General features: G+C 41.8%; 1 protein-coding gene across 1 annotated transcript in view; it reads right to left on the reverse strand.

Moving 5' to 3' along the window:
• Positions 1-18985, reverse strand: part of LOC143295356 (EARP-interacting protein homolog) — a 55489-nt gene that overhangs the window by 13262 nt on the left and 23242 nt on the right. Inside the window, exons 5-6 of the mRNA XM_076607011.1 lie at positions 8595-8694; positions 5258-5394 (exon numbers count right to left, since the gene is read on the reverse strand). Of these exons, the coding sequence (XP_076463126.1) occupies positions 5258-5394; positions 8595-8694 (237 nt within the window). The remainder of the gene's footprint in view (positions 1-5257; positions 5395-8594; positions 8695-18985) is intronic.

Below are 18985 nucleotides of genomic sequence, written 5' to 3' on the forward strand. Positions count from 1 at the left end.
ATTCTTTCTTGCATTTAGCTATTGCCTCGTTTAGATCATCCATTGTCAAGTCATCATCTGGTCCAGTCTGCATAAGGGTTTGGTTTAACTCCTCAATGTATTTCTTTTTCTCATCTAAGTTTCTTTGATCACTCTGTTGTATGAAACGTTTGAGCAAGGCAGATCCTTTTTCTTCATTTGTCTTAAGCTTGGTTCCGTCAGTGTCTAACATGTCTGGGGTTGTTGTTGTGCACGTTTTTCCTTCCATGCGACGATAAAATTGCCAGAACTCTGTCAATGTTGTGTCATAACTGAGTGCCTCGCAAAACTGTTTCCACTTGTCATTTTTGGCCTCTTGAGCAATGACTTCAAACTGTTCCGTTTTTTCTTTCATTTTTGTTTCAATATCTTTGTCCGGAGATGGTTTTGTTTTTTCTTTTTGCCAAAGTTTGACAGCCGCATGTTTTTCTATCCAGGCTCTCTTTGTGTCGGTATTCCACCATGGGGGCTGAATAGTTTGCATCCTGTTCAGTGCCGTTCTTTTGTTTCTTCTGCGTCTTAATTTTTCGATGACGGTTGTCTCTTTGGTTTCATACTGAAATGGATCACGCAGTTTCATACAGGGTTTATCTGACAGTTTCTGTAGACTGAAAGCTACCGGGAGGTGGTCGCTGCCTTGGTATGGAAGCGTCTCTGCATTCATTTCTGCTCTGAATTTTGGAGATGTTAGAGCGATGTCGATCACACTGTCACTGTCCCCTTGTCTTGTTCCAAGGCGAGTTGGGGATGTGGTTGTTAAAGGGCTAAGAAGAATTTCCCATATCATTCCTTCAAGTGCGAGTCCTTGTGGGTTGGTGTTCCGCTGGTCCCATAACTTCGATCTTGCATTAAGGTCTCCACAGATAATGACCGAGTCTCCAAGTTCGTTCTCTATTTCCTCTAAAAAGGCCCAATCCTCTTTTGTTGTGCAGGTTCCTGGGTGAACATAGGCATTGATGAGCACGATGCTTTTGTGAACTCCGTCAGGTTTTTCAAGACGCACCCCCACTAATTCACATCAGTTGCTACACCATTTCTCTAGATTTATGGTGGAAACTTTGTTTTTTAGGTTTTTGTTCAGTATGATTAATACCCCTCTTCCTTCATTCCTTTGAAAGACTGTGAAATTCTCAAAATGTATTGGTCTGTCTGCACTTGTCCTGGTCTCTTGGAGACATAGAATGTAAAAATCATACTTTGACAAAAAAGCAAGTATATAAGCAGTTGTTCAAATACATTAACAGACATACTTTTTAAGCACTTTAGCATACTCACTTTAAGCACATTTTTTCTGTCATCATTTATGGTAAGGATTTTATCAGTACAGTGATAGAACATTCCAACATGTGGGAAAAATACTCCATTGCTTTCCCACATTACTGATATAAAGGATGTATGCGCTGTCATTATTCATAAGCAGTGCTAAACACTTTATGACCAGAATGGCTAACCCCCCAAAAACAATATATGAAAGAAAAACTTCTTTTTTTGTTCATTTACACAACATGACCTTGTATACATATATGATAGTCAGTCGTGTCCGACTATGACCATCAGAAATGCAGAGGATGCAACAGCTGTTCCGACTATTTGGGCTAGAATTTGATTATAGTGGAGAGTGTCTTGCCCAAGTTACATCCCCACTCTCTCGGCCAAGAGGGTTTTAGGACAGTCGGCGCTGGGATGGTTCCCAAAGGCCAACTAACCCCCCAAGGCTGCAGCACTAACAGCAAGTGCAATTTTACCTCCTAGTTTGAGAGTCATAGTCCTTCACAAAAGACTAAGCTGTAAATGATTTCCCATTGACTGGAGAAACCACTGATAATACAGCTCTCACTCTGATGTTGGCCCAAATGTAAACTTATGTCAATGTGTGATATAAGCCGAGTGTTGGGCCATACAACATGACCTTACTGACTACTCAAAAGGATGAATAAGTGCTCCTTTCAGCATAAAGGTGACCATACAAAATATAGCCCTGTCTCACACACTGCAGGTCAGTTGAAAGGCTTCCTTTAAAGCTGGACAACTGATCTATATAATGATTATGAGCTAAGGAAGTACTGGTAATCAGAAACAAGATGAAACAGACTGTAAACATGGCGATAGTTTCAAGTCATAACAGACTTGAAGACAAAGGCTACGCAAGGTCAATTTATCACAAAACGTGTATCAGTGGAGAGCTTCTACTTACTGGAAATACAAACACAAAATGCATAGTTTGGGGTGTATCCAGTTTGAGCAAACTGGACTATGCTACCATGCAAGGTCAGACTGTATCTGACAACTGTACAACTTCACCACTGTTGCCCTCAGTCTCACAACTTAATTACCTGACTGCTGTTATCGTCAAATCAACCACATCAACAAATGACAACAGCAAATGAGTGTGCAAAAAGAGGTTTTAACATCGCTATCAGGTAATTTAGAGGTAACAATACTGACAGGCACCACAGAAAGTTTCCCTTTTTCATATGCCTTATCATTATAAGAAAGTGGAAAGGGTGAATGCTTGTAAATTCTGATGAAAGCAGGGTGAATGCAGAGAATGAAATGAGGCAAGTGCACCCAAAGAACTGAAAAAAGTGAGATTCATTCAGCTAGACACAGCACACATTAAGGGAAGAGGAGGATGTAGCCAGCTGGCATTCTTTTGTTTGTTTGACATTTGACATTGTTGCTTACAGTCCAGCTGACCATATTGGGCCATATAAAGACTGCCAAACTATATAAACATTCAACTGTGTTAAACATAAAATTGTCACATTTACTACTAAAAATTCATAAATAAATAAATTTTTAAAAAATTGGAAAAACCTGCAAAATACAGTTCATGACACATTATCATAACCATTAAGTTCTTTAAGGCAAATAAGACTAGACTGTGCTGAGGACATCAGCCCTTCCACTAAACTTATCAACCCCATATTACAAAAATCATAAAAAAGGATAAAAAACAACAACAACAGATACTGCAAAGTCAATTAAAAAAACATAAATAAGCCATATAGACAAATAGCACTGCAAAATGGACAGCTGGAGCCCATCCCAGTGTTTACAATCTCACTACCTAATTGCCAGAGCAAAACAACACAGACAGTAAGTAGATCATAGACTATGGGAAAGAGAACAAAAGAGGCAAGGCCTTCAAGACTCACTTGTGATACTTTTTATTTTTTAAATCCAATCGTTAAATTGTGTTCTGTATTTGTTATTATAAATCTTCGGGTTAAAAAAAAGAAAAAGGAAAAAAAAAGTCCTGACAGCAGATTTGAACCCCGCGTGTTCAGGTGAGAAGAAACTGTCTTACCCAATACACTATCGTGGCTCCTTAACTGACGTTCAAAAATTTAACATTTAAACATGCTTTTTTTAAAGGGCGATAAATTGATTGCAGTATTCGCAGTGAGAATGCTGTTTAAATCATATTATTCTGGTGTATCATGGGCATTCAAAAAATCTTTAAGGGCAATTAAAAATTCTTTTTAAGTCCGCGGTAAAGGAGATGTGGCTATCGCCGCAATCACACTGCAACATTTAGCTATTTTCTCTGGATCTTGATTGATGTACAAGTTTAGTTACACCTGCCAGGAATGTACGACATGGTCGATTCAATTTCTCTTTTGTGTTCATTCTAGTTTTATAGTTTTAAAGTTGATATGAAAATTGAGTATTTTGTTAAACTAATAACATGTAGAGCCAAGTACAAGTACTTCTAAACGTCGTATGAAGTGAAAAGGGCTTCATTTTGAGAAAAGTCAAGACTGGAAAGTTTTACGTTTCATCAAGGGTATTAACTCTCATGGTTTATTATTTTTAACTGTGAATTCTGACTGATTTTGTGGATATTTTTATGGCAGTTTGGGGCATAATCCAGTAAGTGATGAGGCGTTCACAAATCTTTATCTGAATAAATATTTAACGGTCTCCTTCTCCAACTTTCCATCACATGTTATCGTGTATTGTTGATTGAGTATAGGATTGAACGGGCAGGTCAACAACTTGAAACAAAATGGCATCCTTAGCGTTCCGTTCGCGAGGAATATGAGCACGCGCTTTGAATATGTATAAATATGTGTACGCAATTGACTTTTGCCCATGACCTTCAGGGCTCAGCCAATAGATCTATAAAGTCCACTCGTAGTATTGATTTTAGTATTTTCTGAAAAAGACCACTTGGGCAAATGAACATAGTGAAAGCCCTGTACACTGAGAGTAAAACACACAAGCTTTTTATGTATAGAGCATAATTTCAAAATGTAATGTTTAAGATGAGAAAGATCAGTTTAAAGCAAATTAACCCCCCTAGCATTAATTACAGATTAATTTCCCTTTTTTACTATTGGCACCAAAGACATGCACCAGAAATATAACCTCCATGCTTAGGAAAAGAAGTTCCTGTTTGAACAAAAAATGATAAAAATGACTGCTCTTGTTCTTGTGTCAGAATATCAGATCGAAGTGCCAAGTTTAGAGAATAAAAAAAATATATAAATATAACAGTAAATTCAGTTTGCATATAATTTGGCTTCTTTTTTTTTTTTCTTTTTCTTTTTGGTGCCCATCCCAAAGGTGCAATATTGTTTTAAACAAGATGACTGGAAAGAACTGAATTTTTCATATTTTTATGCCAAATTTGGTGTCAACTGACAAAGTATTTGCAGAGAAAATGGCAATGTTAAAGTTTACCATGGACACACAGACATACACACACACACACACAGACAACCGAACACCAGGTTAAAACATAGACTCACTTTGTTTACACAAGTGAGTCAAAAAAGTGTCAAGGCTTACAGAAAAAAGGGGATTGTACTGGGAAGACAAAAATACAGACAATAGTCAACAGTCAAGGAATAAAAAAAGGCGGAAACAAAGAGAGCAATAGAAAAGATGAAATTTCAAGCACAGATTTTCCAGAAGACAGGGATGCTGTTTATACTGAGAGACCCCCTGCTTCCCACAGGAAGATTTGTTTGTTTTGAATTATTTGAATTACTGAGCACTGTGCAAATCTAAGAACACAGCATAAGATCATGCTAAGCAGAAAGAAAAAAGTATTTGATAGAATCCTCACATTGAATCTCCATAGTGTCATTAGATTCCATACAATAAGTAAGCAGTTCACAACAAAAAGAAATTCCAACATGGACTTCTTCTCCATAATTCCGAACACATCTCCTGTATTCTTGAACTTGAATAACTTTCATGTATTTAAGTGAAACGATTGCTAACTCACTGTTTGGAACGCAGGTCCCAGCCTCGTATGGTCACCTCATTGGCCGTGACAATCTGGGCACAGTTGTGATGAGGGTTCCATCGACCACATGTCAAACGTGGCTGTCCTTTGCTCTCCAATGTGATGGTGTCTGTTAGCTGTGATTAGAGTCAGCAATACTGATTAAAACATGAACTATAACACATACACTTGTTAATGAAAGTGTCTGTAAGTGTAGGGGATGTCTTTATTAACCCTTTCGCTGCCAGGAAAATAAAATTTAATTGAAATCTATTTGCCAGGGTTTTTTCACAAAAAACGGGTATAAATTTTACAAAAATTCTGTGCTCTTTGTTATTGGAGAAAGACCCATAAAAGTATATATTTTCTGAAAGGTAAATGAATAAAGAATACAAAACACATGCTGTTTTCCCATTTTATATATTTTTAGTGACATGCTGTTGTTTTGAAATCAGTGTTTTGTTTTTTGTCACATTTTCAACTTGTTCATTGCAAACATTAGTCAGGTAATTTGCACAAAAAACATCATATTTTCTGGACAAATGGATATCTGCAAACACAAAATCATACTAGAACAACCACAATATATATATATATATATATATATTTAAGAGATAGATACACAATACATTGTGACTTCTCCAAGTGATAAGATGGATGTGAGGCCACGCCCCCTCAGTCTCCACCCGCCCTCCTCTTCACCCCTCTCACACGGGTCACTTGATTCAGTTCTCATCAGACCGCACTGGCTGCGTGCCAAGAATATCGCTCTGCTGCTAATTCGGTCATGTTCTGTCGACTGCTGACATCTGTACAGCCGGCATCACTCACTTACAGTCGCATCTTGGCCACTCTCTTGATTCCTCCCTTTATTTTCTATCAGATCGTCCTATAAATGTTCATCACTATCTTCTCCTTCGAATTTACGCTTCAATTCTTTCTGAGCATCAGCTAAAGAAAGAAATCTTGATTGATTTAGTTCGTCACGATCGCATGTCTTGAGCACGGCGTCAGTCTGACATTTTGTTGAGTGAGCGAGGAGAGAAGTCAGGCAAACACTTGGACAGTGACCCAACCAAAACGTTCAAATAAAGGACTGCTTCATGACGTAGATGGGGTTTCTAGCTATGAATAGAATCCAGAGAGATTCCCCAGGCTAAAGCTACCACTATTTTTGTCAACGAAGTGAATGCAAACCAGGGAAAAGCCAGAATATTTCGATGACGAGTTATCTCGTCATTGTGGCAGTGAAGCATACATGCTTGCCATGACGAGTTATCTCATCATGCAGGCAGCCTAGGGGTTAAAAGCCTTGCATCTTCTTTCAGGATTTCTCATGATCAATATGGAAACAAATCTAGTCACCAGTTGCCTCCTGTTGTTTGATTCATTTAGTTTTAAGTCCATCATTGTATGCTACTGGCTCTCTCTCTTTCTCTTTTCTTTACATTACTGCAATGCTTACTGATGCCTTCAGAGATGGCGATGTTGGAATTGGCCTAAAGTACCAAACAGATGGCAAGTTGTTTAACCTCAGAAGGCTTCAAGCAAAAACGAAGGTCATGACAGACATCATCAGAGACTTTTTGTTTGCTGATGATTGTGCCCTCAACGCTGGATCTGAAGCTGACATGCAACTCAGCGTCGACAAGTTTGCCACTGCCAGCAGGAACTTCGGCCTTACCATCAGCACGAGGAAAACAGAAGTCCTCCATCAGCCAGCCCCAGGGAAACCCTACGTTGAGCCCAACATCACAGTCAACGGTCAGAGACTCAGTGCGGTGGAGCGGTTCACATACCTTGGCAGCACACTGTCACGAAATGCGACCATCGACGATGAAGTGAACGTCAGGATTGCAAGAGCAAGTGCAACTTTTGGTAGACTCAGTGCAAATGTCTGGAACAGAAGAGGCATTAGTCTTGAGACCAAGCTAAAGGTCTACAGAGCAGTAGTTCTCCCCACACTACTGTACGCCTGCGAAACTTGGACAGTGTACCAACGACATGCCAAGAAGCTGAACCACTTCCACACAACATGCCTCAGGAAGCTACTGAACATCAAGTGGCAAGACAGGACCCCAGACACAGAGGTGCTCGCAAAAGCCACCCTTCCCAGCATCTTCACCATCCTGATGCAGTCACAGCTTCGCTGGGCTGGACACGTGGCGCGCATGCCAGACCATTGGCTGCCCAAAAGGCTCTTCTATGGCAAGCTGCAACAAGGGAAGAGATCACACGGAGGTCAGAAGAAGCGCTTCAGAGATACTCTGAAAGTCTCTCTGAAAGCGTTTGATATCAACCCTGACTCCTGGGAGGAATCTGCAGTGGACCGTGACAAATGGCGCGCTGCTGTGCACAAAGGTGCCAAGTTGTGCGAGGCCAACAGGACTGCTGCAGCTGTTCAGAAGAGGCAGGCCAGAAAGTCACGGGCAAACAAGCTCCCTGACAATGGTATGCCTGTCTTTGTCTGCCCCAACTGTCAGCGAACATTTCATGCGCAGATTGGACTATTCAGCCATCTGCGCATTCACAGATAGATTCATGAGCATCCTCCCCCCCACCCCACCACCACCCTCCCCCCATCCCCCAGCTGGATGACAATGATGGTCATCGTCGATCTCGATGGACACACCACCACATTACTTGTGCTTTTATCCAAGAAGGTTAACAGCCTCTCTCTCTTTCCCTCAGGCAGTAAACACATAATGACCTTCACAGAGAGAGAAAGAGACAGAGACAGAGCGACAGAGACACAGAGAGAGACAGAGAAAGCTCATGAACATCACAGATTCGAGCTCTTTTTAAATAACTTTTTTGCATGAAACAAAAGGTTACATGAAGAAAAACATTTATGAGTATGACCATCTACTTAACAAAGCAAAAGGTATGATTAAACACTGAAATGCCACTTACAGAGATCTGAATAACATGTGAAGAATAGTAAAATATAAAATAACCATTAGTAATTCCAAACTAAAACTATTTTTATTTGTACCCTAAACAGAACAGCAGACAAAACAAAATAAACAGCTGTTGGGTTCAAACTCTAATTATTGTTTTAAATCAATAAATATATGATACAGTGGTAAATATAAATTCCAAAGCATACACAGTTGCCACTGGGAAACTTGTTCAATAACATATTTTGTAGAAATGATAGATCTCTATGAATGGCAAAAATGTCAACATATTCTATGATCACACACACACTCACACAAACACACACACACGCACGCACACACACACAGAGTCATTCTCTCCTGTGCAGCCTATATCCATCTCTGTTCTCAAACATTTATCAGGGAGAGTATATCAACAGACAGAAAAACAGACTCACTGTGGCAGATGAAGACGCCACATTAAGATCCCAAGTTATAATGCGATCTTCTGAGATACCCAGCACAGTCTGAGCATCTCCCGTTGGATGCCAAAGGACTCTGAAATGAAATTATGGTGCTTAGAGCCTCGCTGACCACTAAGGCCATCTTAAGGCTATCGCCACGTTAATAACTACTACAAGGGTAAAAAACAAACAATTAAAACGAATCACCACTTCAAACTTTCCACTCAAAGTTTAAAAAAAACTTCCATAGTTTAAAACCTTCAAATTTGATTAAAAATGTTCACTTCTTTCAAGAAGTCCATCAGCGTCCATGGAGGGACATCACGAAACAAGGTCTTCAAAGAAACCGCCCTGTAATGTCTGTGTCTAACGTCATGCAGATCCCAACAGTCAAGGAGCACGTGTTTCACGGTGAGAGGCTCATCACAGGGAATACATCGAGGGGCCTCTTCCCCCTTCAACAAGTAAGAATGAGTAAAAAAAAAAAAAAGTGTGCCCCGCATGCAGTCTGCACAGCACATACTCCTCCTTTCTGTTCTTCATCCCTTTTAGGTCTGGACGGATCTGGAAGAGCTTGTTGTCCGTCTGGGTGTTCCACCCCTCTTGCCAAAGATCCTTAACATAAGTGTTCACCTTCTGCTTCATGTCTGTGTATGGTACAAAGGATCTCGATAATTCTTTCTTTACAGCGTTCTTGGCCAGCAGGTCTGCCCTTTCGTTACCACAAATGCCAACATGTCCAGGAACCCAGGCCAACACAACCTCGTACCCTTTCTTCGTTATGAGAGTAAAAGCTTCATAAAATTCCAGCAGTTTGGGATGAGTGATATTCCTGCAGGTGATCGCCTCCAGGGCTGACAAGGAGTTGGAAAAGATCATGAATCTCTTTTGTTTCGAAGAGAGAACCATTTTTACCGCCAGAACCAGTGCGGTCAGTTCTGCAGTGTACACTGAGCTGTCAGACAGGATGTGTTCCGTTGAGGGCTGGTCAGGAAAGGCGGGACAGAACGCAGATGCAGCGACCCCGTCCTCTGACTTGGAACTGTCAGTGAAGATTCTTTGGAAAGTGGGAAATTTGTGGCAGAGTTCTGAAAAGTTCTGTAGGCCAGTGAACTGGTGGAGTCTTTACGGTACGAGGCCAGATTGAATCGGACCTCAGGTGTTCTAAAGGTCCACGGAGGGCTGTCGGGGAACTTGGAGAAGTCTGAGATGCCACCAACATCCAGATCGGCATTTTCTATGTGCAGCTGAATGCGGAGTCCAAGAGGAGGGATGCAGTTTGGGTTGTCTTTAAATTCCTTGTTGAAAGGGTTGTTGAATACAACCGCCTCTGCATACAGGCTGTGCACAGGGGTGGTGCGGAACGCACCTAAGCTGAGACGGAGCCCTTGGTGGTGTATAGGGTCCAGTAGTTTCAGGTAAGATGGTCTGGCTGAGCCGTATACTACGCTTCCGTAATCCAGTTTGGACCGGACCAGGGCTCTGTAGAGGTGCAAGAGAGTTCTCTTATCAGCACCCCTGTCCGTGTGTGCCACAACTCGGATGATGTTCAGGGCTTTTTGACAAGATATTTTCAGCTGTTTGATATGGCTGAGGAAGTTCTGCTTCTGATCAAAAACGACCCCTAAAAATTTGGCTTCCTTAACCGCCGGGATGGTGGATTTTCCCAGACGGATTTCAGGGTCCGGATAGAACTGGCGAAAGTTATGAAAATGAATACACTCAGTTTTGGAGGACGAAAAGGTGAAACCATTCTCCTCTGCCCAACACTGAATTTTGTCCACGCAGAGCTGAAGCCATCGCTGGATGCTGGCATACATGCTGCCAGTTGCATACAAGGCGAAATCGTCCACAAACAGCGAGCTGTCCGATCCCTTCTGAACCGACTGAACGATGTCGTTAATTTTGATGCTGAAGAGAGCCGGCGACAGAATGCTCCCTTGCGGAACACCCAGCTCCTGCTCGTGAATGTCGGACAGGGTGGTGCCGACCCTCACCTGGAATTGTCTGTCTTGCAAGAAGTTGTGGATGAACTGGGGCAGGTGTTCTCGGAAGCCGAGCTTGTGCAGGTCCGAGAAATTTCCAGGTGGTATCGTAAGCTTTCTCTAAGTAAAAAAATATGGCCACCACATGCTGTTTGTTTACAAAGGCATTTCTTACAGTGGTTTCCAGACGAACCAGATGGTCAACGGTAGATTGATGCTTGCGGAAACCGCACTGTTCTTTTGCCAGAAGGCTGTCGGTCTCTAGTTTCCACATCAGTCTACCGTTGACCATCTTCTCCATCAGTTTGCAGATGCAGCTGGTCAGTACTATTGGGCGGTAGTTGGAGGGGTTCGAGGGGTCTTTTCCCGGTTTTGGCACTGGGATTATGAGGGCTTTCCGCCAGGAAGGTGGAGAAAATCTTGTAATCCAGATGTGGTTGTAAACTTTGAGGAGGGTGTCCAGACAGGTTTCAGGAAGATGTTTTAAAAGTTTATAATGGACCTCGTCCATTCCTGGAGAGGAATCCGTGCAGGTCTGAAGGGCAGATTTTAGTTCATTCATAGTGAAAGGAAGGTTGTAGCTCTCTGTGTTGTCGGAAGAGAAGTTGCAGGGTGTTTTTTCTTTCAGGTTTTTGGTTTAAAGAAACCGAGCAGATTTGTTGGCAGATCTAGAGTCAGTTCGATTGTGGAGGCAAGCAAATTAGCAACTGCTTTCTTCTCTGTGACCAGAACGTCTGAGAGTTTAAGATGGTGAAAAGTTGGGCAGACGTTTTTGCCCTTAATTTTTTTTTTAAACCCTCCACACTTTCTTTTTGGGTGTGTTGGAGGTTAAGGAAGAGCAAAAATCTCTCCATGATTTTCTCTGGCTCTTTTTAAAAACATACCTGGCTTTCGCCCTCAGCTGTTGATGGGTTCGAACGCTATCGGTCTCCAGTCTCCGAAAGACGCGTCGTTGCGCTCTTCCGAGACTTATGGGCCTGCCGACATTCCGCGTTGAACCAGGGCGTTCTTGGCATCTGAGGCTTGGAGGTAGACGATGGGACTGCTGCTTTGGAGCAATCTAAAATGATCTGTGTCAGAGTGTCAGCAGGATCCTTGCTTTGTAAGACTATTTCTTCCTGCAGCTCCGCTCTTAACTTTGTGGCAAAAATTCCCCAGTCAGCTTTGTCATAGTTCTGGTGGTCAGGCAGAGAGTCACCTTCCCCATCTGTGGGGCGGAGGACGACAGGAAAGTGGTCACTCCCGTGCAGATCGTCGTGCACTTTCCACTCATAGTCCAGGACCAACGATGGATCGCAGACCGACAGATCTAAACACGAGAGCTTTCCAGAGGACAGATGAAAGTAAGTGGGTGACTTGTCATTAAGACAGCACAGGTCCATATCGGAGAAGGTTTTCCAAAAGAAGACCTCGGGCTGATGTCACCTCACTTCCCCAGAGCAGGGAGTGGCCATTGAAGTCGCCCATCAGTAGAAACGGTCGTGGGAGCTGGTCGACAAGGTTCATGAGGTCCTGCCTCAGAACACGGACGGAAGGAGGAATATACAGAGAACAGACAGTGATGGTTTTCTTAAGTGTGACTCTGACTGCCACCGCCTGTAAAGGGGTGCTTAAAGGAACTGTACTGCATAAAAGGGACTTGCATATAAAAAGAGCAACACCTCCCGTCAATCCCGTTGAGCAAGTTTAAAAATGGAGTTAAAACCAGAGAGAGATAAAAACTTGCCATCTCTTTGCAGAGTCTCTTGCAGCGCCAGCACTGGAGGTTTCAAAGCACGACAAAGCAGCTGGAGTTCCTGGAGATTGGCGTAAAACCCACAGATGTTCCAATGAATTATCGCCATTAAAAAGGTTAAAAATAAAGCAGCAACCTAATTCATCACTACCTCCTGCCCCTCTGCGGTGGCTCAAGGTCGGCCAAAACCGCATATCTGTTTTTAGAGCTTAAAGACCTGTCTGATTCCGACCAAGCCGGAATATCCACCACCTCGGCTCTCCCTGACCCCGCCGAGGCCGCAACCTTCCCCTCCTTGGGTTTAGGAGGTACGGGGGGTTTCTGGGCACTCCCACCAGCCCGAGGGGCAGGCAGACGAGAGGCGGGACGAGGGGGCCCGGGGAGGGGGGGACGGGAGGCGGACACTGTGCCTCCGCCCGAGGCTTTCCGCCCCCACCCAGCAGCCCCTGAGGACCGCCGTACAGGATGGGAAGGGGTGGATACAGCGCCTCCACCCAAGGCCAATGGTTCTACCAAGGTAGGTACGTCGTCCATCTGTGTCCCTGTGGACGTCGTCTGGATCGCAACGTCCACCATCCTGGGTCTGACGACAGAAGCGTAAGACGCCTTAGGCAATGCAGTCTTCACCTTCTGGATTTCTTTTTCTTTTTTCCAGGTGGGGCAGTCTTTAGATGAGGACGGGTGGCCGCCTCCGCAGTTCACGCAACGGGCTGGACTGACGCATTCGCCCTGGTGCGCCGCCTTTGAACAGGTGCTACACGCCTCTTCCTCCTTGCAGCGGTCCGGCATGTGTCTGAATTTCTGGCACTTCAAACACCGCAGAGGGGACGGCACGTACAGACTTACGTTCACCTGCAGGTATCCGACTCGTATGTCCTTGGGGACATTCGGACAGCAGAATGTGAGGGAAAATGTGTTGGTCGGGACTCTGTCCGACCCCTTCCTTACTGTCACCCTGTAAACATCCGTCACTCCCTGAGAGGACAGCTCGCACTTAATCTCTGACTCAGATACTCCCCTCAACTCAGGGCATCTGATGACCCCCTTTAACAGTTCAGTCCTTTGTGAGGGGAAACCTTCACCGCCCTATCCACAAAAGTGGTCGCTTTAAGCAGAAGCTGTGTCTGCCTTTTTGACGCTGTCTCTACCAGAAATGCTCCGCTCCTCAGCCTCTTGACAGACTTCAGTGAGCCTGCTAGACACTGGAAGCCCTTCTGGATGGCGAAGGGGCTGAGAGCCGACAAGGGCTTGTCATCTTCAGTGCCCTCCACCACAAGCCACGACGGCCAATATCCAGAGGTCTCACCGACCTCCGAATTGGAGTCCGAATTATCAGTTCCTGGTCTCCTCCTTTTCCAAAGTTCATGCCCAGCTCCCAGGAACAGAGAACTGAGCACTACGGGGGTTATCATCGTTAGCTTCTAAACTGCCAGTCTTGACCTAACCCCACGTAGGGGTAGCCGATTGACACACACGGGCCAATGTGTGCCACCTGTCTTAGGAGAGGTCCGAGCCAAAGGGATGTGTTGAGAGCAGCGTGCTCTCTCAATCCCCAGGATCTCATTCCCCACCATCACAGGTTGCGCCGCATGGCAGACACGGCGGGCCTGAAGAAGGCCGCAGAGAAAAAAGAATGTGGAAATGAAGGCTTGATGGGGAACTGAGGACAGAAAAGAGGCGGTAAAAAGAATAGAGAATAGCGAAAGGGACAGTGGGTCACTTTTAGTCTGGGCCTCACTCACGATCTGTTCGGCATGGGAAGCCCTATCAGGGGCATCAGTACAAAAAAAACCCCACCACTTAATCAGCCCGAACAGCTACAATGGCTATGCAGGCCGTCAATTAAGACTTGGGACCAGAGCAGCAAACCCCCAGAAGCACCGATGCCCCCGTTGACATAGCTCGCTCGATCACTGACCACCAAGCCTCCCGACCATGACAAGGTAGTGACCCCCCAGGAGGCCAAAGGACTCTGAACACCAAAAAGTTTTAACTTTTGTTAAACATTGGATCCCACATTTTCATCTGTAGTATTGTATCTATCATAATTTATATTATGTATTATATTTATAGTCATCTGCAAATATAACTATTTTACCCACAACCACAAAACACCGATGTTTTACCCACAGTTTCCTCTATGAGATGTTATATCATTTTGATAAAGTAAAAAATAAAACAGGTACTCACAAACTAACAAAGTTATGCAAACATCAACAAAGTACCATCCCCATACTGGCATGACAATGACAGAATTCACAAAAAATCACATCACATCCAGAATCTATTTCAAAGTGTACATTCAACAAGTACTCTTGTTCTAGACTGAACAATCATGAATCTATTTCAAAGTGTACATTCAACAAGCACTCTCGTTCTAGACTGAACAATCATATTGCATTTGGATCATTGGATCCCTTCTTTCACACAAATTAACTTAACTGATTTCAGCCATTGTTAATACTGATACATTTTGGTCATGCTTCTATTATGTGACTCCACCTAAAACGTGGCAATTTGGGAGGCTGCTACATTTTTCATGGGAAAATAATGAAAACAGACATTTCAAAATAGCTTGAAAAGAGAAGAATAAAGATTTAAACACAGAAATCAAGTTCAGTGATTAATCTATCATTCTTTTTTTGTAAAATGTGACATGTTAAAAGCATTCATATACCTTTAGATTTATTGCCCAATAACTGTGTTATATGTTGATAATCACTGTGTTTCTTTGATTTCATGAGATGCATGACTTAGTATCATTTCATTTCAACAAAGTTCTGTTCAAATGTTGGGAAATTCTTTTTTTTACCAGAGTTGTAACACTTGTGATATGTGTCACATTTAATTTCCATGTATACTATAAAATAAAAGTGTGTATGAAAACAGTGCATTGATATTTGTTGTTATTAGTGAAGTGTACAAGAAGTCATCCATGTCAGATTTTTAAGTCCAATATAAATCATTTTGAGGCACACAGTGTTGCAAGTGTTATGTCCCCACATTATCCACACTCAACTTGGAAATAAGTGACTTTAGTTATTTTCTTCCAAATATCTCTAAAAGTATAAAGGGTTTAGATTAACAAATAGCCTGCTTAAACTGCATCTAACCAATTTTAATTTTTGCCTCCAATTCCCACATTGTATGACAGCATTGAAGAATGACTCATTTATGCTGAAACTTCAAAATGTGACCAACAAAGCCTGACACAGTATTAGCCTTTTAAATGCAGTTGATATGTTGAATCATCACTTCCAGATAATATTTCAAATTTGGGCAGAAAATCTGTTTATATTTCTTCATCAAGGTCTTGCAATACTGGTGGGAACTGTCAGAAATCAGAGCTTCAGAGGGAAGAACCAGAGGGCATTTGACATCTGCCAGCTGAAAATAAGGAGAGTATGCAAGCCCACTTTTGTCAGGACTCCCCAGTTATTTTCAGCAAGAACCGCATACCCATGTGCGTCTCCATTGCCGGTTTTTCTAGTTCACCAAAAGGCTAAAATTTTGTCATGGAAATCGCTGTTCTGATGAAAATATTTTGAACAATTTTGGTGAGTATATTTGCAAGTTTACAAGCTATATTTGGTTTTATAATTATGCCAACTATTTGCTTTAACCAGTTAAGTGCCAGATAATTTTGTAAAAAAAATTAAAAAAAAATAAAAATCAAATCAAATAAATAAATAAGTACTCTTCCCTTGCCAAGGAATTTTGAGGATTTGGGGGTAATAAAAAAAAAAAATCTTAAAAAATTCTAGTACAAAAACTATGGAAAGAAAGTAAATGTTTTGCTGAAGGAAAATAAACATACATTGTGATGTGAACTTTTCCCCCCAATTAGTTTGGTTGTAGATAACTGTTCAGGCACTTAAATTGAAGATGACAAAAAAGTCTATTTCCACCTCCACAGAATGGTATTCATAAAGAAAACAAACAAAATACAGCAGGGCATAGCATGCCTATTGTCAGATTATACCTGTAGAAGAAATTATAACTGGCTACAAGTTTATAAAAACAAGAGAGGCAAGGCCTTCAAGACTCACTTGTGATACACTTAAAAAAAAAAAAAAATCTTATCATTAAAATGTGTTCTGTATTTGTTATTATAAAGCTTCGGGTTAAAAACAAAAAAGAAAAGAAAAAAGAAAAAAAAAAAGTCCTGAAGGCAGATTTGAACCCCGCGTGTTCGGGTAAGAAGAAACGGTCTTACCCAATACACTATCGTGGCTCCTTAACGGACATTCAAAAATTTAACATTTAAACATGCTTTTTTAAGGGCGATAAATCGATTGCGGTATTCGAAGTGAGAATGCTGTTTAAATCATATTATTTTCTGTCAGTCACAGCAACTTGTCAAAAACACTGTCTGATTTGCACACTCTGGCTGAATTACCGTCAAATGGGCTATCAGTGTCATCACTGTCATTGTCATTCAACTGTGTGTTCAAACCAATCATCAGACAAGAGAAATCCTTCTCCATCGCTATAGCTATCCATAATCATAAGCACAGATTTCAAAATTGTGTAAATCTACTGACTGGGACCATTTCCTCCACTGGACAAAGTTTTCAACGCCTTTTTTGCATATGATGCAACTCCCTTTCCATGAGTGTTCCAGTTACCAAATCATTATTGAGAAGAAACAGGTCTTCTACCTGATATGTGCTCATTTAAATAGCATTTTCATAATCTAGACATATCAAACTAACCGTTCAGTCTGTTCATGTGCATTGAACCAAACTCCAATGAAGGAAAAATCAAAATATATGCAGGATGTCAGTGGGTGTCTTATAGGCACTATGGCAACACTTCTTGTAGAACATCAGCTGACGTCTTATAGGCACTCAAATGGTTAATCTTCTATGTTCACTTTGAGTGTGTTGCTTGTCAAACATCTGCCATTAAGTATTCAAACTGATCTGTTCAAAAGTCAACACAGAGCCTCATCTTTCTTTGAATTTGGAGACTTGACACACTGATTATCAGTTTGAAGCATCATTTTATCCACAGCATGCGTATTTTTTCATGTCTCTGTGAAGTTGAGGGAAGGGGAAATCACTGTTTTGGACAACTGTCAACTGGATCTATCATAAATATTCCATTTCAAGGCAAAGGTTCCATGGATTATGTGATCTGCTTTCTATCATTTGTTTACACTGGATCTTGATCGGGGGAAATCCATAACTTTTTTTTTCTTTTTAAAAAATATTTTGGTATAGTAATAAACTTACCATGTTGCTTTCTTTTAAAATACTGCATATGTATTCAGCTTTAAAGACCTTTTTGATGACACAGTTTTTGTTGTTTGGTTCAGTCTGTGCAAAGAAAATGATGTGATCAAACTAGTTGTCCAAAGAAAGGCAGTGCAAACCCAGAAAAGCTGGTTACAGTGGTGGGCTGCCTATGACATCATATGACCTACTTCTCACTCTGCAAGTGACAAAAAGTTCCCTGAGAAAGCAGGCTGCACACCCTCCCTACTGTGGGACCAGAAGGTAAAGGTCATAGGTCAGTTCAGTTACACTGAGTAATTTGTATGAAATCTAAACACATCAGGGAAAAAAACATTATGCATGCACACCATTATCCTTTCTTGTGATAATTAAACAGATAATAGTAAAACACTAAATGGATGAGAACAAAAATACATTAAAAAAAAATCAGTTTCTGACAGCTCTCATTTTCTAAATATACTCCTCTTCTACAATAAATGAAATAAACAGTTTCTGTCAGCCCTCTCTTTTATCTGATCTTGGTAGTAGAACTGATGGATACAGAACTCAGAATGAAGATATGATTACTGGTATATTCCTCTTCTTGTTCTTGGACTGATTTAGTTTAAGACTAGCTGACAAGCCACACATTGAAAGCTTCTTTGACATCTGTGTGCCAGCAGTAACAATAACTGACTGACTGGCTTACTGACTGTTCGGTTCAGTTCAGTTTCTCAAGGAGGTGTCACTGCCCTTAGACTAATCCATAAACACTTCACTACATCTGCTAAGCAGATGTTTGAACAGCAGCGTAATCCAACACGCTCAGTCACTCCTTAAGGAAAAAAATGTATTTAAGTACATTTACAGATAAATAAATAAGTAAATAATAAAAGGTAAGCACATTAAAATACAGTAAAAACGCAAAAAGCTGAAACAACTACATGAAAGAAAATGGACTACGTTCAGTGATCTCCTATTGTGTGTACCCAAACATGCGCATAAACTGACCCAAGTATGAAAATGCACTCTCACAGATCGTCAGACACACACACACAGAGGCACAACAGATATGCAACAATTTGCAGTGTAACAGGCACAAAAGCCACAAACAAATATATGCAAGCCCAACACTACACATAGAAGCACAAAGTCCCAACACATTAACACACACACACACACACTCCTTTATTTTGCACCTCTCACAATATCCATAACACACACACATACACACACATTCCTACATATTGCAGCTACCACCACACACACACACACACATGCACACACACACATTCAGAGCTCACATGACACACACACACATATACTGCCACCGAGAGGGGTGGGAAAAGATCTGTGATGCCATAAATGTGGGGTGTAGTGTGTTGCTCAGTCTGAAGTACTTGGGAAAGCCCAGAGAGACCCTTTTGAAAACATATCTTTGGTACT

This window comes from Babylonia areolata, chromosome 20 (genome assembly GCF_041734735.1).
Source record: "Babylonia areolata isolate BAREFJ2019XMU chromosome 20, ASM4173473v1, whole genome shotgun sequence".
Lineage (NCBI taxonomy): Eukaryota > Metazoa > Mollusca > Gastropoda > Neogastropoda > Buccinidae > Babylonia > Babylonia areolata.